General features: G+C 45.6%; 1 protein-coding gene across 5 annotated transcripts in view; it reads left to right on the forward strand.

Moving 5' to 3' along the window:
• FANCL (FA complementation group L) overlaps positions 1 to 23,788 on the forward strand; it is a 1,272,502-nt gene that overhangs the window by 411,318 nt on the left and 837,396 nt on the right. For all 5 annotated transcript variants that reach the window (XM_069608050.1, XM_069608049.1, XM_069608048.1 and 2 more), the window contains one exon: positions 9,914 to 10,011. In XM_069608050.1, coding sequence (XP_069464151.1) covers positions 9,914 to 10,011 — 98 coding nt within the window. The remainder of the gene's footprint in view (positions 1 to 9,913; positions 10,012 to 23,788) is intronic.

A 23,788-nucleotide genomic window follows, 5' to 3' on the forward strand; every position in this document is an offset into this window, starting at 1 on the left:
CTGGGCAGACTCTAAGGGCTCTGAGCCTCTGACATGTTCCCTGGATGACATGCTCTCCTTTTCAGCATAGCTCGTCCATTCAGGCATGCAGGTGGACACTTGCTGCACCTACCTGGCTGCCATTGGGGCATACAGAAACTCAGAGGCTGCGAGTCTTTCCCTCTTCCAACCCAATTCTCAAGAGACAGACCAGCTCTACCCGCCCATCAAAAGGCCACACCCCGTGTGGGACTTCAGCATGGTCTTGGGTGCCCTGGCGCACAAACCATTCGAACTAATGGCGTCTGCGGACATCAGTCTGGTCACCATTAACACGGCCTTGTTAGTCGGCCTCATCTCGGCTCGCAGAATCAGCAAAATTCAGGCACTCAGGAGTTCAGATACCGAGGGATAAGGGGTTTCTCCTCTCTTTGAATTCTATGACTCATGAGGCATTTGTCTCTGACAAATTACAGAGATGGCAGAATGTTCCACTTCTGCTGGCCGATGTGTACAAAGAGGGGGGTTGTCCTGACTGGGAAAGTCTAAGCTGACTGCAGTTTATTAATTGCAGTATAAGTTTAAAGACAATATACTATCTTTGGGTGTCACAATTTATATAATTACCAAGGATAGCGGTACATGAAAGAAAACCGTAATAATCCACATGTGCTAGATCATTAGTTTGTAAGGGCACAGCTTTTATTAAGTGGCTGTCCTTATTACTTTAAACATTTTGTGAAAGAATTGTAAGTATCATACACAGGGGCGTACATATTTCACCCAAATCACACACCAAAATACAAACAAATATAGGTGCAAAGCATGACACAGAGAATAAAGTCAGTTCATACATGCACATGCTGTGTGTTAACATTGATCCAAAACAAGACAGAAGTATAAAGGCATCATTTTGCTACTAATACATTCTGTTTTTCTGTTTTTCTAATTGTAGAACAATTTTACCCAACAGGTTTATAACCGGTTTACCCAATGCAACATGTAACTGGTGTAACCTAAATAATCCTCAAAAGATATAAAGACCTTGGATGGGGTCTATCATAGCCAGGCTAAAAGGGTGACCAACAAGTAGTTCTGCTGGCCGGCAAGCTAGCATTGGTGAACATTTTTTGTTGCCTAAATTACTAAATTTGTTCACCAATGTACCTTTATGGCCGGACAAGGACTTCTTTGCCAAGCTTCACGGTTCCCTGTCGCAGTTCCTATGGCATGCGGGTGCAGTTCGGAAAAAGTGGGTGGATTTAGCACTACTGTATCATAGGGGTGGGGGGGTTGCTTCTTCAACTTTGAGAATCAGTAGTTAGTGGCTCTGGCACATTTAATAATTCTGGTATGGTACCGAACGGTCCCCACCATACGTCTTACTCGAGTGCCTGGCCGCTGAAAACAACCGACATCAGAACCCTTATCCTTGACACTAAATGTTCCCATTTGATCCAGTGCACACCACCATCTGGGCATGACATTAAAAAAGAAAACGGGGAAAAGACACGTTCCACGAATAGCCAGAACATATTAGCCCGAATCAAAGGATTCGACAAAGGCTAAACAAAGCAATTGTTAAAGAGGAGAGTAAAGCCAAAAGTCTGCAAAGAGAACTACAGGAACTGCTGTAGAATGTAACACGAGAATATTTGAAAATGTATTGAATATTACCGAGAAACTCAGTGTGAGGAGCATTCATCAGGAAAAGGGAGTCATTTTCCTGACCTTAGTTTGGTAGGATAGGGAGGGGGTCAAGTAGCATTAGTTTTGGACAGCAGACTTATTGCTTTGGACATTTACTGACTGATGAGCACCTTAGTAAAACAGGTAGAGAGTGTTGGACTTGTGCTTGTCCATCTTATGACCCACAACACAAACAGCAAAGTACAACAGTCCAAAATAAAGGGAATGTCCAATCAAGGTTCTATAAAAATATATATACTTTAATTAAGCACACCACCTGCAAGAAAACTAAACAAACTGTACAAAACCTCACCCCTTTGTGAAGAATAGAGAAGATGCAAGAGAGAGAATGCAGCATTCAGGCAAGAATAGAGGGTATGAAAAGCAATTCGACAACCGAAATATGCTTTGAAAACTATCTTCCTTTAGGTATAAAGGTGCAGAGTTGACCTTCCAGTCTCTAGGGTGGAGATATGAACAAGGGGGCAACCACATTGAATCGGGCTTCAAGGAATGGTGCGAGCGGATCAAATTCCATTTGGGTACAGTGGCTCATGTTGGTCCAAGCAGCAAGTGCATGTCGAGCCTGGTCAGATGCGGTAGCTCGGAGCGGTTTGAAGGCGATGCTTGTGGATGCAGATTGGAGTACCTACCAGGATCTGTTCGAGGTTGAGCTGATTCAAGACTTGGTAACCACTGGGCAGTGTCGATGTGTGATGGTCCAAAGGTTCAAGGCGAAGTTCGGCAATGGTTCGAATCAGTGATACTGTTTCTGCAGTGTACATTTCGGCAAGGGTGGCAGTTGGAGGTCGAGTCATTAACGGCTGGTTTGAGTAGATATGTGACACTTGAGCTGTTGTGGTCAGGTCTGGTGATGAGCAATTGATTCAAGCCGGGTAGGGGACAGGCTCTGCAAAGACACGATGCAGCATCGAGCTGGTTCTAGATTGCAAGATTGGCGGGTCCTGGAGTACGAGATGTGGTGAACCTGTTTCGGTGGAATGAAAAGCAGGGATCCTGGCTCTTAGTATGCTACAGGAGTGTTGCTAGATCTGGAAAAGATCCGGGGCTACACTAAAGTCGGGACCGTCGGGACTCTGGGCTAGCTAGCATTTTAGTTGTAGCCCCTGAGGTTTTATCTGGGGCTACAAACCAAAAGACCCAGGGCTATAACCTCCTCAGCCCCCCCCCCTAGCAACGCCTCTGCTGTGAGCGCCACTCTGCGGTTTTCAGGGACAAGTGCAGTCCTTGTTCTCGTACTCCCAGCAAGGGAAGGTAAGCGCACACAGACAGGAGTCCTCAACCACAATAAGGTCCTGGCCAGCAGTGGGGCTGTCAGAGATGCAGGTCTTGTTCCAGCAGCATGTGTGCCCTTGGAGTGGTAAGGGAACAGAGTCCACTCTCCCCGCAAAGGACCAGTGGGTTCTTTATCAGGTGTTTTTCCAAAGTGAATCTGAGAAAGAGTAGAAGACTGAGGTGATTGGACAAAGGCAAGCCTCCTTTAATGGTCCAATCCCAGTTCTTAAAATAAATGAACGTTTTCTTCTGACATCATACAGAGTGCTTTGTGCTACAGGATGTGGAGGGGACAGGAAGGAAAGATCGAGGCAGAGAGAAACAAGTTGGTGGAACCTTCCTCCAGCTATAAAGAGCTCCCTCTGTCTACATTAACCCCGTCCAAATCCCTTCTCAATTGTCTCAAAGGCCTTTTGGCATTCAGCACCCTGGCTTGAGGCTACTCCTTTTGTGAATGGGTGTACACTTTGATTCCTGTTCCCTGGACAGCTTCCTGTGGCCTGGCTGTCTTTATGGGGAGGGTGTTACCTGTCCTCACAAAGGAACAAAGAGAGGCAACCCCCAAGGCTACAGTCTTGCTGGCAGTCACAAGGGCTGCTTGGCTGGGGGAACCTCTCCACAGCTGAGCTGGCTCTTGGGGCTGACACGTGTGAAATCTATTGGATGCAGCTGGAATAATTATGAGAAATACCATCCACCATAGCCAAACTCGGGTAAGACTTATATTTAAAGGTTAATGTGCCACCAGAATAATAAACTCACAATTATGGGGTTTGGGACAAAGGTGTGTATCCTAAATGCAGACCATGTGCTGTAGTGACAAGGGCTATCACTGCAGCTGTCAAGGGGGATCCTGACCCTGAACCTGCTCTGTACCACTGGAGAGCAGGAGCTGCAGCTCAGGATAATGTTTCAGCTGAGCCTGTGTGGGTACTATGCTTTTGCCGGGAATTTTGTGGAGAAGGAGGTCTTGTCAGCAAATCAGCCTCTCTGAGAGGGAATTACTCCCCTCATGGTAGGTTTAAATACAAATCGGAAAAAAAACAGGGCTTCTATACCCTTGCCAGAGGGCAATCCTTCACAATGGCCTGAAACACCTGGGTGCAATGATTCTTGAAACCTTGTTTGTGAAGTCGTCAATCTATATAAGGAGAAATGACCAGTCCAGGTTTTACATTTTGTTTTAGGCAAGAAGGATAACAGATGGGCCTTCAGCTGATTTTCAGTGCTGTTTTCTCTACAAGTTTATGCTGCACTCTTTTCCTTGTACCCTTTTCACACTTACTTGGGTGAGTGAACATTCAGCATCACTTGGGTTGCCTGTGTGGAGCATATGCCGCTCAGTTACCTATTCTCTCAAAGGTCAAAACTTTAGGTGTTTCTGTTTTACCCTCGTCTTGGAAGTGGCAGTTCAGATGCCATGTCAGAAGTTCCACTGCATATATCTATTTTTATTTCAAAATATGTGCCTCTTTCTTTCAGAAACATTTCTCGGCCGTCATGTGTGATGCTGGAAATGCATTGGAGGGACAGGGCCTCCATGTCCTTGTCCTGTACTCCCTTATCATGTGTGTTCTGTGTTGTTTTCTGCACAGGAGTCCATGTGGGACTCATGGCAGTGCAGCTCTTCCTCTTTTTGGTTGTGGTGAACAGAGACCCTTCAGTTACCCTTATGGCACTGATGGGTTGGGGTACAACCCTGTACTCCTAGTGTATGTGTGGCCCACAGAGCAGGGTATGGGCTGGTGGTAGCTCCATACTGAAATTGACAGGTGCTCTGAGTATCCTTCATTTTGGGATACCGAGGCCCTGTCATAGGAATCAGTGGATTCCTGATGGGAGACAAGATGGCTCCTGTGGCCTCTTGGTTTCTATCACCTGTTACCTTGTTTTCCCAAAGTCCTTTAACAGCCAGTCAGGGGAAGCCCTGACTCTGTCCCTTCCCCTGACTGACTGGCTGTTGGGTGGAAGAACCATATATGGTATTGTGGGGAATTCCAGGCCAGACTGGATGGGGCCTTCCCAGTGACTGTATGTTGTGGGTACACCCTTGGGGTGGGACCTGTGTGAATAATGTGTGACCAATATGCATTCCATGTTTTTTTTTTAAAATGTATTTATTTTTATTATTTTAAACAAACAAAACCAACAAACAATACAGCTTTTCGGGATGTACATAATCAATATTAAACCGGCACATTATACAGTGTTATTCTCCGTCCTCTCCCCACCCGCCCCATAAACTTGAGCCGGCTCATCCGTGTCATCTACAGGAGCGTTTTCGGGAATCACAGTGCTTGTAGACTTGTCTGAGTCTTCTGTTTCATAGTTAACCTGGTGGGGGTTTACCATAGAGGTCACTAATTGTCGACAGGCTATCAGGGGGCCCACTTCCTCCTCGCCCCCCCCTGTTAACGGCTTCAAACCGTACTACTGATTCTGCCTCCACCCATCTCAGGAGGTCCGCCCACCATGTCTCCACCCTGGGTCTGTGGGCCACCTTCCAGCCCATTGCGATCCTACGCTTGGCCAGGATGTAAACCAGGTCCTTCATCTTCCTTATGTGCTTTAGATTGCGTGGCCTGGGAAAAATCCTGAGCATGCATGCCCAAGCCGACCCCACATCCAGCACCACTCCCCCACCGGCCATCTTAGTCTTTATCTCGTCCCACAATCTGTGCACCTCGGGACAGGCCCAGAACATGTGTAGCAACCCCACTTCCACCTGCCCGCACCTGGGGCATTTCTGTGTGGCCGAGCCTCCAAACCTGGCTATTTTCCCGGGGGTCAGATAAGCCCTATGGGTGACATACAACTGGATCTGTTGGAGTCTCGCATTTCGGGACACCTTTTTATGGTACCTTTGAGCTCTCTCCCATTGCCCCTCTGTCATGGGTCCTCCTACCTCCTCCTCCCAGTCCTGCCTCAGTTGAAGCAGCTCCTTCCCAGCCTTAGCTCTCAGGAGCTCGTGTACTCTGGATATTTCGTGCCCGCCCTCTGAAACATTGTACATCGTTTCCAGGGCGGCATCAGGTTCTTCCGCCAACACCGTCTCAGGCCACCTCTCCCTCACCCGTTTCGTGAGTCTGGTGTAAGTTATATATTGGCCTCTATGCACCCCTGTCTCCTCCTGCAAACTCCGGAAATCCAATACCTCCCCGCCCTGCCGTATATCCCCGAGGGTGGCCAAGTCCATCGGTTCCCAGTATCTACGGACTACCTCAAGCAATTGGGAGTCGTTTCCCACATCGCCACCAGCGGAACCTGCTGGGAGAGCGGATCCGGATCACCCACCGTTCTCCACGTCTTGCGCCAGACCTCCCAACCCAGCTCCAGAAGTCTCCCTCTTCCCGCCAGTTTACTCTTTTGTAGCCACACCGTCTCTCTCAGAAAGTATGGAGCCAAGTCGCCCTGCAAAAGTCTAGCTTCTGCCGAGTCCTCTGATGACAACCACCTGGCCACAAACAATAGCTGCCCCACCAGATAATAAAGCTCAAAGTTCGGCAAGTTTATGCCCCCCATGTCACATGAGTTCTGTAGTTTCCACAGGGCTACTCTGTTCCTGGAGTTGCCCCATATGAAGCTCCTGCACATACCATGAAGTCTCTTGAAAAAGCTTCTGGGAATCAAATACGGGACATTTACAAAAAATGTAAGTCTGGGCAAAACCACCATTTTGAGCAGAGCTGCTCTCCCCATCATAGATGGGGGTAATCTAGACCAGAACACCATACTATTCTTAACTCCCTCGATCGCTTTCTCTGTGTTATGTTGGTGCTTGGTTTCTATCCTGTGATAAATGTTTACTCCCAGATACCTAAATGTCTCGGGTTGCCAGGGTATTTGCAGGATAGGCAGCCTCTCCAACGGGACAATCTTATACCTTCCCAAGGGGAACAAACTAGACTTCCCGGGGTTCACCGATATGCCCGAGAGGGTGGCATAACGATCCACCACCTCCAATACATATTGCAGGTTTTCCTCCGGGTAGCGCAAATAGAGGAGTATGTCATCTGTATACAGCGATATCCGGTGCATGCCACTTATCGTATGAATCCCCACCTCCCCGTATTGTTGTCGCAGGCATATTCCCAGCGGCTCTAGTGCCAGTATGTATAACATGGGTGACCAGGGACATCCCTGTCTGGTCCCTCTGCTGAGTTGCCATTTGTCTGAAATTGTGGATCCCATTTTAACTCTTGCTACCGGGGTGCTATATAACATCTGAACCCACCTGATGTATCCAGGTCCCATTCCGTATCCTTTCCGGGTCGCTTTCAACCATGGCCACCGCATCGAGTTAAAGGCTTTGACCACGTCTAGCAACACGATAGCCAACTCACCTGTGTCCTCCCGGGTGTAATCAATGATATGGTGCAGCCTCCTGTTGTCTGTGATATTCCATGCATTCCATGTTATGGGTGTCTGGTATCTTTGTGTGTGACACAAAGAATGAGACAGCCCTGCCCGATACTGACATGAATGCAGTGTGGTGTGCTGAAAGGCTGGGTGCTTGCCCCAATCCACATTCCTTGTTATGGGTGTCTGGGTGAAAGTGAATGGCCTGAATATACTGTGAGCCTGATTGGCTGCCCACCTGGATGAATGCCCTTCTGATGATTGGATACCTGTGCTTGGTTAAAAAGTGTGAATGAGAGACAGAACTGTATATCTGGGGACCTCTAACTTAACAGAATTGTTCAGAAACTGAACTTGAAACTTGAAGCTGCTGATCCTTGAAGCCCAGCTGGAAAAAGAATTGCTGGTGCTTTCCTTTGACCCGATCCGAAAGCCGTTGAGTCTGTCGAGGACTGATGCGAGAGAGGACCTGGTTAGGAGGCAAGCTATGAGGGAACATCGTGCAGAAGCTGACCTTCATCAAGGCTTCCTGGAAGTCAGTCCCGAAAGACTGTCGACCGGAGACTGGGACTGACGAGAAATCTGAAGTAAAGCACCCGGACATCGAGGCCATCAAAGTCCATTGCCGTCGACAGGGGCTTGGAGTATATATGTAACCGCTGGAAGCCAGTCAAGTCGTTTTGCCCAGAAGCGGGGACAGCTTGACGTTGTGCTGCATGACGACCGGAGTGCAACGCTCCACCTTTTGCCTAAGAACATGTAAACCAAGGACTCCCTTGCCATCGCCTTCGACCCCTTTGTCCCGCTCGAGAAAGTAGAGGTCGTTGACGAACTGAGGAGAATCCGCCAGTGGGTTTCCTGCCACCCGAAGTCCACAAAGACGCGACGAATATCCAAAAGCCAGCCGTGGTCGAGACCCGATTGCCGAAATCCGATGCCGACACTCCACGCCCTCTGCCGGGCCTACATTCTTCATCAAGTCATCTTTGCGGCATCAAACTCTTTTGATCAAGGACGCTCAACAACAGTGTTCACCTTCTTCGAGGACTATCAACACCCTGTGGCTATTGCTTTAAAGGGTGTTCACCCTCGAGGGATTTATCGATGAACCATCGAAAAAAATCTGGGGAGGGGATCCTGACACAGAACTGTGTCCTGATAGTGGAACAAAGTATTCTGCCATTGTTTAACCTTACGTGTCTTCCTTCCTATGTCTGGTGTTGATTCACATTACTATTTGATTTGTATGCCATTGGAACTGTCAGCAGTTGATGCATTTTAAATGAGTCAATAGAAGTGTGGTTCCACATAGACATTGGCAAATCTAATATGGCAATATATACAAAGTACAAAGTGTGTTATTAATTGTGTATATATCTTGAACCTTATTTTTATATAAAGAACTGTGTTATCACATAATATAGTGGGTGGACATTCCTTTGTTTGGGCTTGGGGACTACGCTGTACTTAAGAACCAGACGGCATCACCCTGAGAGTTTAAGCCTTGGTTTCCCATCCATTGCTACCACAATAGAGAACCTTGGCTGGGGTGCTCTATGCTTCCGCTCTGCCATATAGAGGGCAGGAGTACAGACAACCCCCTTCCAGTCTTTACACCATGCTCAAGCTATTACATGTGACAAAATGAAATGTGGGAATGTCCTGTACATGGGCAGTTCAAAAGTTACAAGTGCTACAAAATCAAGTTTCAGGAATGGTAGGCGATTCTCCCCTCTTTTCAAATATTACTCCTGTGGTAAAGAGGTTTGAATAACTCCTAGTTCATGGCCAAATTACGTTTAAAGTGGCTTTGCTTATTGTTAAATATCTCCATCAAAATGTTTCTGCTCATCTGAAAACAAGAATCCATCCTTAATTTCCTTTTAAGAAAATGCATGTTCTCCAAAGGAGTGTTTCCTGGTAACCCCAGAAACAATTTGAAATGTATAAAGTATTTCTGTCCAAGACCGCAATTGTTTTAGAAGACCATCAAAAACCCATCTCTTTAGTTTATATTTCAGTGCATTAGTGATTAGGAACTATGTAATTTACTTATCTGTGATTTGGCATGAACTTCTAGTCATGTAATGCCTACAGTCTCGCAGCGCATTTAGACATGACATAATATGCTCATTATGGACATGTGAAGCAGACATTTCTTTTTACACTGATCAGCAAAGCGCAGCCTTCTTCACAAACTTAAATTGCACAAGCCACCACGCTATCTGACAATATACATCCACAAATTCGACCTAATCCACTGTGTAACATGTCTCCATTGTTTTACTCTTATTGCATTTAGGATATTCTGTGTTGAAGTATACTCTAGCAGTCTTGCTACTAGGGTGTTTATCCATGTCCAATGCTATGCTTTCTACATTGCCTCTTCAGCTGTAGTACATAACATGTGAAGAGCAAGGACAATGTGCCATCAGTTCAAAATGTAGGCATTTTATTTCTGCTGGTCTTTTCTAGTGCCCTTATAACCACAACTTAGTCTTTAAGTAATAAGGCTGCTGCTTAAATCAGAGATTATTCTGCATCACAATTCGCTCTGAAATTTAGTTTTGGTTATTTTACTTTTTTACAGGAAACAGCTTTAAAGAACACACATGAGCTCCATCCACCTCCACCTCCTCAATATTACTCCAGTCTTGTAAACGAAATTGAAAGCTTGGGCTGGGATAAGTACGTTTCTACTTTTTGAGCTTTTTTTATTGCTATCAAATAATGGTTGTTAGGTTTATTAATACGAATAAAAGTTTCCCTTTTTACAAGGGATTTTTTTGTGCGCTTGAGATGATGCTTAAATGGACTATGATCTCCTAATCATTGTTGCAAATGGCAAAGACAAATGATGACATGCTTAATGGCAAAGACAAATGATGACATGTTAATGCAAATTCATGTTTTCATGACATTTCAGAGGCACTGTGAGCTCAGGTTTACTTCTATTTGTCTATATTTTTTGTGGCCATTCTATGGAGAATTCTCCTTCTATGACTAATTTCCCTCAACTTTGCTGGATTTCTGGAGTTTATTTGTCCACCTAGTAAGAGTGTGGGCCTTTTTTCCCACTCTGTGTTTTGCTGTGTGTATTTTTACTGTTTTTGTGATTTTGGGCTCTGGAGCACACCACTCCATGAGCCCCACTTTTTGTGTGTGTTAGACAGCACCTTCAGTGCAGTGACACAGGGTTGTCTTTTAGACTTCCCACTGACTCAATTTTTCTGTTGCTGACTACTGTCCCCCAGAAACATGTAAAGTTGCCATTAACTTTATGTAGTCACTTTAAAACTACAGACCCAGTACAGCCCATTTTACGTGGAGTATTTAACTCCTACCCCTTTTTGTCTGTGCCTGTCTGAGCTTTGTTTTGCTCTTTTAACATTTAGACTTGGCTGATGGCAGTGGTATCTACCCTAACTTTTCTACCGCGATTATATTATATAAACGTGGTATTGTTCCAGGCTATTGTGGTAGCCTTGAACTTAAACCCGCTTGCCCAAATACTTTTTATTTCGGCTCCGGTTGGGTTTAGTCGCCATTTCATTTTGTTTAAGTCCTTCTTATGTTTTACTATGCGCGGCAAACCAGGTTTGCCTTCTTTGTTCAGTGTCTTTTGGCAGGCTTCTGCAGAGAAGCCCTCCTCTTGGCGCCTGGGTGTCTAGGTGGGCTGAATGTGAGGGAGGGGTGTAGTCACCCCCTGCACAGGGTCTCCATGGAGACCCAAGTCGCACTTTGTCATGAATGGCTTAGGTGGTTGTCCGGGCCGGACAACCCCCCCTGCTGGGTGATTGACAGCCAGGCTGTGTGAATGGGGGATTTTTGCATAAAAGGCAGGACTCTTGGGCTGGAAGTCAGAGTCGCCACTGGAACTGCAAGGAACCGAAGAGAAGTGGAGAAGAAGATGGCTGCTGCAACCCCACGTCCTGGTGAAGCCCTGCTGCAGTCCTGAGCTATCTACCCTTCAACGACCAGAGAAGATCCAGTCCGGAGTCTTCTTCCCTTGAGCCTGGTGGGGTCAACCAGCTCATTTTCCACAGCCAGAGGATCCCCTTCGTGGTCGAAATTGCTGCACCCTGCTGTAGTGGTCCGGATAGCCATCTGAAGAGCCTCTCCTGTTTTAAAGGAGCGCACCTTTTATTCACCGTTGCTGCTGCTGACCTAATCCCTGGGTAGTGCAGATCGCTCCAGACGTCGTCCTTCTTTTCACCACGACTGAAGCGCCAGGAACCGTGAGTCTGCAGGAAACTACCAGGAACAACTGCCGTGGCACCAGCTTCTTCAAGGAATAAGGTACTGTGTCTGACTTCGAGGAACTAGGGTGACTGACCCCTTTTCTCCTCACTAAAGGCTTGTCCTTTTCTTCCTTCCCTCTTATAACTTTTGCCTCCTCTTCTGACAATATCGAAGTACTCCTGGCAACCTTGAATCGTGAACTATCTGACTGAGTGATCCTCGACAACAGGAACCCTGTTCCACCTAACGGTGGCGCAGGCCTATTGACTTTTATCTTTGGGTTAGAAAGTGTTCTCTGATTCTGTCTGCCTTGACAAAAGTATTGCCTATAATTTTTGCCCCCAACTCTCTTGCGGTAACTTGGGTGCTAAGTGTGTTTTTACCCCGGTAACATTTCTTCTACACGTATCTTTAGTAAGACCGAACTGTCATTGCTGTCAAAAAGTGATCGCATATGTATTCCTGGTAACATCTTTTGTTTCAGAACACCGGTCTGTCAAAGGTACTTACCTTGAGTTGTTCTGCACAAGGGGAATTGGTTGTGTGTAGTGTATTTGAAGTGTGGTTTTATTTTTACTAAATGTTAAGTGTTTTTTGAACAGATGGTTTAAAAATAAATGTACATATATTTTCTTACCTGAAACCTTGAGTCAGTGTTCGCTTGAGTCACAGTAATTGTAGTCCTTTGTATAATCTCTACTACTGCTCATTTGCTCTTGAGATAAGTCTGGCTGCTCAGTCACTGCTACCACTCTTTCTCTGTAGTACAGGCTTGTACCAAAGGTGAACTTGTATTACCACTTGTAGTCTTAACTTGGCCTCTAAGGGCACTGCATAGGATTCTGCCTAACACTGGTGTACAGCAGTGAGATTTTTTAAGTATTGTGATTACACTTGGAGTGCTGCTATTACCTTGGGTTAGCTAACCACAAGGCTAAACACCACTATAGTCTAATAACTGAAGATCATGTCAAATATGGAAAGCTACAGTGAAGAGAATCTCTTAAATTGCACTTCTGAGGTTTTAAGAACCATATGTAGAGATCAGAGACTCTCTGTCAAAGGCAGGAAATCTGAACTGGTTGCTAAGTTGTTGGGAAAGCAAAGTCTGGAGAGTGGGTCAGAAGAGCCTACTCCTCCAGCACATGTGGATAATGATGTTTCTGATTCTGAGAGTGTTGGTTTAGATGAAGTAGAAGAATCTTTGTTAGGAGATCCTGCCACTACCTTCTCTGCTTAGAAACTACAACCTCTGTCAACAGGGACCCCCACAGTTCCTACACTCAATCCTGAATGTATTGCCCTTGAGAAAATGAGACTTGAATTGGAAGTGAAACGTATTGAGGCACAAACTGCCATGAAACATCAAGAGTTAAGTCTCAGGGAAATAGAGATGGCTCATGCTTTAGAGATGAAGAAATTGTCTTTGGAAAATGCTTCTCTCCCAGAATCTACTAGGTCTTCCAGCCCTAAGAGACCCCGTATGCCAAAGGAAATTATTGGTATGTATGAGACTAAACTTGGTGTTTTGGATTGGTTAGCAATGTTTGAGTATAATCATGGGATTCAGGGTATCACAGGAAATCAGTTGATTCCTTGACTTTTCTCTAGGCTTCCCCCTGTTGCAAGTGATGCTGTAATAGAGTTGGAGGAGGAGGATAAGCAGGATTATGAGTGTGTGAAGCTAGCTTTAATAGCTAGATTTGGGAAGACCCCTTCCCAGTACATTAAGAGGTTTAGGACCCTCAAAAAGCATGATGGTACCCCTTGGGCTACTCGGTGTGTGAATGTTTGAAAAACTTAGATGGTTGGGTTAAGGGTTACAAAGTGAATACTTATGAAGGTTTGAGGAATCTTGTTATGTTGGAGTCTATTTATGATGCCTGCTCTCCTGGGCTTAGACAGCACTTGGCTAATTACAAGGAGATAGATCCTAAGAAACTAGCTAAGGCTGCTGACTTGTGGGTTGCCAACAGGGCTACTCGCAAGGATTCTGGGGCAACTCAAAAGAAGGATGAGGGGAAGCAGCCAAAGAAAGATAACCAGGAGAATTCCAATAATTCCAATCCAAAAGAGGGCCACAAACATAACCAGGGTAAGCCACAAGGGAAACCGAATCAGGCTAGCGTACCATCTGGTGCCAGACCAGTTGGCGGTCAGAACAACCCCCATTTAATAAAGCATTTGGGAAATGCTTTGTTTGTGGGTCAACTCTGTGAAAGGGGATCCCAGATGTAAGGGTAAACCTTCAGGGGCCCACACTGTCTCCTTAGCCTTCTCCCAAGTGAAAGAAGTACCTATAGCCAGTGGAAACTTTCAGTTAATAGCAAATGAGCCCATGAGAGTCTCAGCTAGTGTTTCTTTAGTATCCCTGGGTCTTTGGGAACAACATAACTTGGATGTCAATCCCAGATAATACTAAAGAGTATTATAAATATGGTGTTCTTGTGAATGGTCAGGAGACCCCTGCCATCAGAGACACTGGAGCCAGCATAACTGTGGTTGATGAATGTTTTTTCAAGGTGCAGTATGTTGCTAAGGCACCCAAACGCCTAACCAAGTTAGCTGGAGGCCCTGTGCAAATAGTTCCCCAGTTACCAGTTCTCATCCAGTGTAATGACATGACTGTCAGAATACCTGTTAGTGTGCAAAGTGACATACCTGGGAGAGTCCTGTTGGGTAATGACCTAAAAACTCTTGGAGTTGTGTCTAGTACCCCCAGTCCTCCCAGCAAAAGGAAGCAGGAGCTCACCAGGTCTGTTAGGGAGAGAACCTTGAGAGGCTCTCCTGGGGATTTGATAGAAGAAACTATCACCCCAAGTCCACAGGACTTACTGCTATTGCAGGACAGAAGGAGACAAAGGGGAAACCCAAGTCTGCCAGCAAGAAACCAGCAAGCATCCCTGTGCCCAGAAGGACATAACCAAGACTGTCCAAAGTCACACCTGTGACTCCTCCATCAGCTTAGGCTGAGTGTGAGGTTCAACACTGTATGGTTCAACTAGATACTGAGGAATCAGATCTAGAAGAAGATCCTACTCTGGTTGGAAATCTTGACCCTGTTGACCATCCTGAGCTGCACTTTATTTTTTTTTACAAATATTTTATTAGATTTTCAATTTATAACACATAGAGCAGTAATGATAAAACAGTTTGATAAAGTTCCTCCTAAGTACATTCAACAAGAATAAGCGCAACAATAGGTCATCTCCTAGAGCCATTGAACAGTTAATAAACAATAATCGACCTTCCTCCCCGCTACCTTTAGCAACCTTATTACATAATCCGATTTAGCTTGAGATCGAATATGCAACATATAGGGGTACATTTGGGAAGTATTTTGCCCGCAACAGTGGATACTAACTTAAGGTTCCCGTTGTGAAACTTTACAATACATTGCCTTCCCTGCTTCATCTCCCCGTCAATGTTTTTCTGAAGCTTTAATAAACTCGGACTTCCTCTGAAGGCATTGTAAATGACAACTCTGTTAAATTCAATTAATTACCATCAGGGCTTAGTTCAGAATTGGCCACGCTTGACCCTCCATTACAAGTAAAATAGCTTACGTAAATGAGTAAATCCATCATTTGTCCTTAGGCCATACTCTTTTGGTATTGTTTCGAAAAGAAATTGTGCTTTTAACCAGCTTTATATGTACAATATCAATTTCACTTACATACGTTCTATAGGATCGAGTTGTATGTTAGTGACAGTCCATTCTAAGGCTGTTTTTCAGTCCGACATTATCATTTCGGTCTAGCTTCCATGTCTATTTTTGGTTCAAGGGCATATAAGCTATTACAGCATAGCTTTTGAGCACCTTAGACTCTTATGCTCTACTTTTTACTCATATTCTTGTCTTGCAGAACGTTATAGTTCGCATTTTCTCCTGAGATTCCCCAATTCTCTCCTTCCCTCCCTCGTCCCTCCTCTCTTACCCCCCATTTCTATTTATTAACCTCCCCACCTCTATACAATCCTCTACCCCCCTACAAATATTATTTTACATTACAGATTCCAGGCTTTTACCGTTTTCTTCCCTTTCTTAATCACAGCGTCTCTTTATCTTTATTTTTGTGAGAGATCAGATTACATGTGTGTTTTGGAGCATGCAGGGTTTGAAGAAATGGGCTTCTCTGTCCCGTACATGTTCATGAAATGGATTCCATATAGTTAGGAATCTTAGGTATTTGCCGGTGCTGATGGCGCATATCTTCTCCATAGCCATCACCCCCCAGATCTTAACCCACCAGCATGCTGAAATTGGACCTTCTTTGTTTTTCCAGTTTTGTTCAAGAGTCATTCTAGCTGCTGATAGTAGATGGGTGATTTTAGCTGTCGCTCCTGACATCGCATATTTCCCTTCTATAGGGACTCCTAAGAGGATTGTCTTCAGAGATCTCGGTAGATCCACCCCTGAGATTTATGTAGCTTAGTATTTCCTTCCAGTAGGCAACTGCTTTAGGGCACGTCCACCACATGTGGAACAGGTCTCCCTTCTCACCGCAGTTTCGCAAACAGTTTGGTGAGTAAGACTTTGCCATTTTGTGGATGCGGTTCGGGGACATATACCAATCTGAGGCACAGTTTGTACACAGATTCCTTTATTGTGGTACATCTGGAAGTGCTGTGTGCACGTGCCCATATTTGGTACCATTCCTCCTCCGTTAGTGACTCTTGCATATCTCTCTCCCAATTCATTTTGTATGCAAGATGATCAGTTGGCCGGTCATTGGAGAGGAGTTTGAAGAGTCTAGAGACCCCCTTTGCCGTTTTGCCTTCTTGAAGCGACAGTTCTAAGCCTGATGGCGTCCTCGTGCCCGCCTTCTTCACCGTTGGGTGGGTAATCCAGTGCCTGATTTGCGCATATCTATAGCGTTCGTTTTCCCCTATGTTGAATTTTAACTGGCAATCTGTGAAGAGCAGTGGAGCGCCGTCTTTGTACATGTCTTTCAGTTGCATCGTTTCTGCCCCTGACCAGCCCACCCATATCCCTGCCGGAGACCCGGCGTGAAGTCTGGGTTGCCCATCAGTGACGTATATGGACTCAGTCCACCAGGAATGCGTTTCTTTTTCTGAGCTTTGTCCCAGCTTAGTAAAGACCATTTCGTCATTTCTAGTAGAGCTTCTCTGTTTCGGTTTTTCTTTGCTCAGGCTCAAGAGGGATATTAGGAGGACGGATGAGACTGATTGTTAGATTCTGCACCATCCTTTATGGTCCTCTGGTTTCGCCCATCGCAGCATTGGTGCTAGTTATGCCGCCATAATGTATCTGTCCATTTCTGAAACTCCCAGACCGCCCAGATGAGGGGAGCGCATTAGGATACGTTTCTGAATTCTAGGTTTCTTATTATGCCATATGAATTTGAATATCGCATCTTGCAGTTCTCGAATCTTGGCTGGTGGTATTGGCACTGGAAATGAGCTTACTACATAGAGGAGGCGGGGGGGGTGCAAGTCTTCCTGTAGTTGTTTCCACAGTGGCGTTATGTTTGTCTGATATAATATGTGCAGATCGCTGGCAAGGTGAATTCCTAGATATTCCAGTTTTCTTTCAACCCAGCTCATCGGAAATGATCTCGCCAATATCTCGATAGCTTCTCTCTTTGCCGTTATGTTCATAGCTTTCGATTTGGAGAAATTTATGGAGAACCCCGAGACTCGTCTGAATTCCTGCAACTGGGCCATAGCTCTGGGCAATGTATTTTTTGGGTCTCCCATGAAGAGCATGATGTCATCCGCGTATAGGGCTATTTTATGGGTTTTCTGACCTATTGTAACTCCCTTGATACTGACGTCCTGGCGTATCTGCATAGCACATGGTTCCATTGCCATTGCGAAAATTAGAGGGGAGAGAGGGCAGCCCTGTCGTGTGCCCCTTCCGATCTCCACGCATTCTGTGCCCTGACCATTGATCCTGAAACTTGTCGATGGATGCTGGTAGTTGGCGAGCACCATTTTCGTAAATTCTGGACCGCAACCAAACCGCTCCAAAATTAAGCTCAGATAGCCCCAGTCCATGCTATCGAAGGCTCGGGTGGCATCTAGAGCTGCCACAGCAAATTATTGTTGTGTACGTCGTCCAGCATCAATGACGTCCACTGCCCGCCTGACGTTGTCTTGTGTACGTCTGTCTGCGATGAACCCTGCTTGATCATCATGTATTATGTTTGGAAGGATTTCCATTAAACGAGTTGCTAAAATTTTCGTGTAGATTTTTACATCTGTGTTCAGCAGTGCTATAGGCCGGTAGCTTGCACAATTTTTGGGATCTTTGCCTGGCTTTAGCGGTAGTATAGTTATGGACTTCTCCATATCTTGCGTGACCTTCCTCTCTTCTCTAATTGTGTTGAATAGTTTTGGCAGCAGGCCTAGCAGTTGTGCACGGAATGTCTTGTAATGGCCATTGCCAAAACCGTCCGGACCTGGCGTCTTATTTGCTGGTAGTGCTGTGATAGCGTTGCTGATTTCTTGGGCAGTAATCGGTTTCCCAAGATTGATTCTGTCTTTCTCTGTAATTTGGGGCAGTTGAAGAGAGTTGATATAGGCGAGTTGATGGTCTAGGTCTAGATTTTCCCCCTTTAATACTTCCATGTGAAATCGTTTCATTATTTCCTTCTAGTCCAGCTCTGCCGTGTGGGATTTCCCATGGGAGTCATTTAGCTGCACTATGTAGTTCCGGGTTTTTTGTTTTCTCACTTTTGCTGCCAGGAAACGATTAGCCTTGCCCCCATGTATGTAGTAGGATTGTTTTGTTTTTAGTAGCGACTGAGCCACCCGGTCTGCCATGTGGTTCTGCAGTTCAGCTCTGATTTTCCGTAGTGCTCTTAAGGATTTCCTAGAGCATTGAGTCTTATGTTGGGCTTCTGCAGCTTTCACCTCTTTTTCTAGTTGGTTTGTCACTAGTGCTCTTTAGCGGTGGTATGCTGCGGCTTGACATGAATTCTCCCCTGATCACTGATTTTCCTGCGTCCCGTATTGCCCCCCAGGTCGTTTCCCCATTATCGTTTTCTTTAAAGTAGTTGTTGATGGCGGTCTCCATATGGGTTCTTAATGCAATGTCTTTTAGGAGGATTTCATTTAATCTCCAAGGTGGTCTAACACTGTTTCCTTCCACCCCCAGTCCACACCCACCATCACTGGTGCATGGTCTGAATGATATTCCACACCAATTTCTACTTCTGTTATTTGCGGAACTAATGTTGTCAATACTAGGATCATATCTATCCTGGAATAACCAAGGTGAACAGCTGAGTAGTAGGTGTACTCTCTCCGATCTCCATGGAAAAATCGCCAGGTTTCAATCACTCCTAATTCTCTGTAGAACCGACCCAGAGCTTGTCTGTTATTCTGATCAGTGGTTGTTGGGGGAAGAGTCTTATCCAGCATCGGTCCATAAAACAGTTGAAGTCTCCACCCACTATCAGTTGGCCTTCACACCAGCTGCCAAGACTGCCCAGCAGGTCCGTTAGGAACACATCTTGACGACTATTTGGAGCATAGATTGCTATGATTGTGTACAATTTCCCTTTTATCAACCCTTTGAGCCCCAAGTATCTGCTCTCTTTGTCTTTGCAAGTTTGTAGTTTTTTAAAGTTGAGTGTTTTCCCAATTAGTATGGCCACTCCTCTTTTTTTCTCACCACTTGAAGCGAAGTATTGTTGTGGAAAACACCAGCTGGCCATGCGCTTTTCGTCTTTGGGGAGGAGATGTGTCTCCTGCAGGAGCCCAATCGCCTCTGCATTGATTTCAGCCTGTCTAGTATCGCTCGGAGTTTTATTGGTGAGTTCAGGCCCCATAGAGATATGACTCTTGACTCAGCCATTTTGGTGTAGGAGTGGTTGCGCTGGTATAGGCTTGGATTGGGCTACGTCTGTATTTTTGTCATGATGCCTACCCCCAGGCATCCGGACCAAGGCCATCAGCCCCGGGAGCAGGCATCTAGACATTTAGTAAAACGTCAGCTGCCCCGGCTAGTGGCTATCTGGGTTCAGTCCTGACGCCTAAGGCGCCAGGTTCATAGTCATTACTTACCTCAGCCAGACCATGCTGCAAATGACTCCAATCGAACATGAAGCCTGAAAGGGACTATTTTTCTACAGGGACTATTTTTTACTCGGGTGTGGTTCTAGGGACTTCTTACCTGGGACTACTTTTGAGGCTATTTAAACCACACCTGACCAGCAACACACGCTTTGCTTATTCTGCATCCAGCAGCGTAACGCTCACCATGCCTGCAGCCTGCATCCAGTCTTCTGCCACGCCCGCCTCGAATCCAGAGCTCCTAAAACAAAGAGGAAAGAAAGGGACAAGGTTAGAAAACGAACTTCTTTCTATTCCACACCTGATTCTGGATTCATCTTGTCTCCGGACCTGTAAAGAACATAATTTCTGCATGCGCCACACCTCCAGCTGCAGCTCCATAATCACCAGTCTTCACAGCATCCTTCGGGTCGGCGCTGCCTCCATCATTTCTTCGCCAAACTTCGGCACCTAGGAGACAAAAGAAAACCACAAGGTGAGCCGAGGGAACCAACAAATATAATTCTTACCACCAAAGACTTACCTGATTTACCACCGGAGGGATCCTTTTGTGACTCTCCATATTTTCACGTGCCGCATCTGTAAAGAGACACAAAACAACACGTTTTCCACGTTCAACATTTACCGGACAGTGCCGGGTAATACAGACTCTTACCTGAGCTGCCACAAGAGCATCTTTTCACGAGCCAGCTGCAAGACAAGAAAGGAAGGGGGGGGAACAAGAGTGAACATCGGACATATTGAAATCTATGAACTTAAAGGCATGGTCTAGTAAGATTTGTTATTGTCCCTACGGGTCGGCCATGTTTTTTTAAGCCTAAGTGGCTTGATTTTAGAAAACTTTCCTATGGACCTTAACAGAGTTTTCGTCCATTAAACCCACGCGAAAACAGGCACCACGGAGCTGCCATTTTGTGAAAATCCTATCATTTCCCCCATCGCCCTGGCTGACCTGCTTTTGCAGCACTAAATCATATCCCCTGCCCCTGAGCCTGTCATCAGCAGACTCGTTCCGCCCATTTCCCAACGCCAAAGCACGTCTTGTGTCAACATTCGCTGCGCTTCAGCTAATGACGTGTCGCCATGGAAATGGCAGGACGCCTCTTTCCTCACTAAGTATAAACAGACCGTTTCACAACACACAGCACACATTCCTCTCTCTGTGTTACTTAGAGTATTCTGTGACTCGTTTCTGTGCTCTGGTCAGCTACCTTCGCCGCTTGTAGCCCGTGTGAACACCTGTACCATCTCGGTAAATTATTTTACTTTGTTTACCACACAATGGCTACAATAATGCCCTACATGTACGAGCCCGAGTATACTGAAGAGGAACTACTGGAAAGGGAAACACGCGAAAACGATGGGGATTCGGACGGCAGTTGGCAGGACGAATCAACAGATGAAGAGCCTGGTCCTAGTCGCATGGATGGCGTCTCCACCTGGTGCACATGCAATCGGTGCGAGCTAATGCCAACCGAGGAGGAGAACTGCTGCTGCCGAGAAAATTCGGGATGCCTGGCCTACATTTCGGAAGGCGAGCCACGACCGCAATGCATCACCGAGCTGCCAGACTTCATGGCAGCCTGCCTCACACGGGCCGTGTTGAGAATAATGATGGTGCTTATGCACGAACTTCACGCAACTGTTCTTCCTTGTAATCCGAGTAACGAGTAAGTATACTCTGCTTGTCATGCCACTCCTATTTCATGTTCTTCTACTATATCCAAAATTACATCTACATATCATTGTAACGCATGTAAGTCGTTCAATAGTGTGCATTGTCTAGATAGCATTTGTCCGTGCAGAATGCCATTAGTTACAAGAATTGTCATTGACAACAAACGTTTATTAAACTTATCTTGGTTATTTAAAAACAGTTTGTTTCATTCCTTTTCACAGGTGGTACAGGCTGGTGGCCTATCGTTCCTTGACATGGTGGCTCCACGGGAGGCTTGGACACTGCGTTCGAAGAGTGATACCCACCTGTGCCGTTCGTGCCATTAGAGAAACGTTTCCGAGTGACAGCGGTCAGTACAGGGGATTTTCTCTCGCTGTGCTGCAACCTGACCTGTATAATCTTTAAAGTCTTGTATTTTTGTGTGATGAAAATAAGATACAAAATAAAACACCACATATATTTTAACAACGGTTGTTTCGATTTTTTAAATGAATCAAGTGTGTCTCCATTCAAGGATGGACGTCAGACATCTGTGCTCCGAATGGGTGAAGGTCTGGTCGCTGTGAAGCAGGGTGGTCACTATCTAAGCTAACATAACATATTCTCGATAATGCATGCACTAAATAACACTTGTTCAAAGTCTTTCAGTAGGTTATGTCTCTATAAAAGTCACACATATATCTATACTAACAATCACCATTGGATTATACAGGCCTTAGGGTCTTGACCACTATAATACACCGGTTGAAGTGTGGGTCTGTGCTCACAAGAATCTCTGGTATGTGGCATTTGTTATTGATAAGCAACGATATACTATCAAAGGCGGTTCGCGCCAGTGGATGAGCGCTGGCATGGGGGGCTGTCACGGGCGCGAAAGGCCAAGGTGCCAAACTGCATGTACACTTCAAAAGATATCCCATGCCAAGGGGCCATTGCTCACATGGCCTCCTCAGACCCTGTGTCTCCAGCCAGGCCTCCCCTTGAAGCAGGCCGCCCCCCTGCAATCCACATAAGCGTGTCTCCATTCAGCAGTCTTCCTGTGCCTTATCTGCACGCCCCAGGCCCATCCATCCCACCCCCCTCTATCAAAGGCGGTTCGCACCCGGGGATGAGCGCTGGCATGGGGGGCTGTGACGGGCGCAAATGGCCAAGGTGCCAAACAGCATGTACACTTCAAAAGGTATCCCACACCCAGGGGCCATCGCTCACATGGCCTCCTCAGACCCCGTGTCTCCAGCCAGGCCTCCCCTTCAAGCAGGCCACCCCCCTAAGACCACAACATACATACGTCATTCATTCACAAACACACCCCTGTTTCTAATACTTTATAAACCACTTGATATGTCTCATGAGAACATCTTTGTGCTTTGCAAGTCAACTCCTGAACGTGTTACCTGGCAACCACTGAGATCTACCCTAATCTGCTCGTCGTCGTGCTATCCGTGAACTTCTGTGACCGCTTAGAGCAAACCCATCAGTGTGCTACCTGTGGCAACCCACCTATTCTCCTGCAACATACTGCTCTGCTTGCTGAATCCAACTGTTTGTTGGTCAAGGTAAGGCCATGTATCCTAGTCATATTTCGCAAATTTTTAAATTTCTATCTATTTGCGAGTAGAGTACACAATAGTGCTATGTTCATTGGTCTCATTGCTATTGACTTAAGTTTCCATTGCTATGCTATCAATAGATCTATTTATTTTCATCTGTGTCTATTGTCATCGAATTGCATCCTTCGGGGGTCCAGTCTATAATGTAAGCATGTTTCCTTCTCGTGCAGGACAGAACATCCAAGGGACGAGTCACATATTCAGATTTTAGCCACATCATTTATACATTTCTGCAATTTATGCAAATACTTAGCCGCACATAATGAACTGGTATAGTTCCTGCGACCAAAACAAACCTTGTATTGATCATTGTATGATTCATTTACTTTTGTATCAAATCTTTATTCTTGAAGATTGTATAATAATGTCGATATTTACTTTTCAGATTTATCAACAATGCCTGCCTGTTCGATTAGCGGTTGCCCTTCGAAGACCCATGCGAAATCTGAAGGCACTACAATGCATGTATTCCTGAAAACTGTTGATCGAATAAGAGAATGGGTCAGACATTGCGGATATCCACTGGATGAGCTGGAAAGTAGAGTCCAACAAGTCTTACAGGACAAGAGGGGTGATCGATACCGCATCTGCAACCGGCACTTTTCCTTGGACACAACATCTTGGGTAACAAAGAAGAATAAACGGCGAACGACACGGAAATTGCTCAAACGCTATTCCCACTCTATTCGTCCACATTCCGCCACCGGTGAGTCAAGTGTCCGGATTTAGCTTTAGGCCTTGCGGTAGTGTGTAGGTAGCCGAACGGATTAATTGATATTGTAGGTGTTCCATCCCTTGTAATAATTTCGATATTGATATGAGTGTATCGTGTTTTGAATAATGACATTTATCAATATATTCTTTTTCGATTTCATAACCCACAAACGCAATG

Source organism: Ambystoma mexicanum, chromosome 4q (genome assembly GCF_040938575.1).
Source record: "Ambystoma mexicanum isolate Mex_15411 chromosome 4q, UKY_AmexF1_1, whole genome shotgun sequence".
NCBI classification, from domain to species: Eukaryota; Metazoa; Chordata; class Amphibia; order Caudata; family Ambystomatidae; genus Ambystoma; species Ambystoma mexicanum.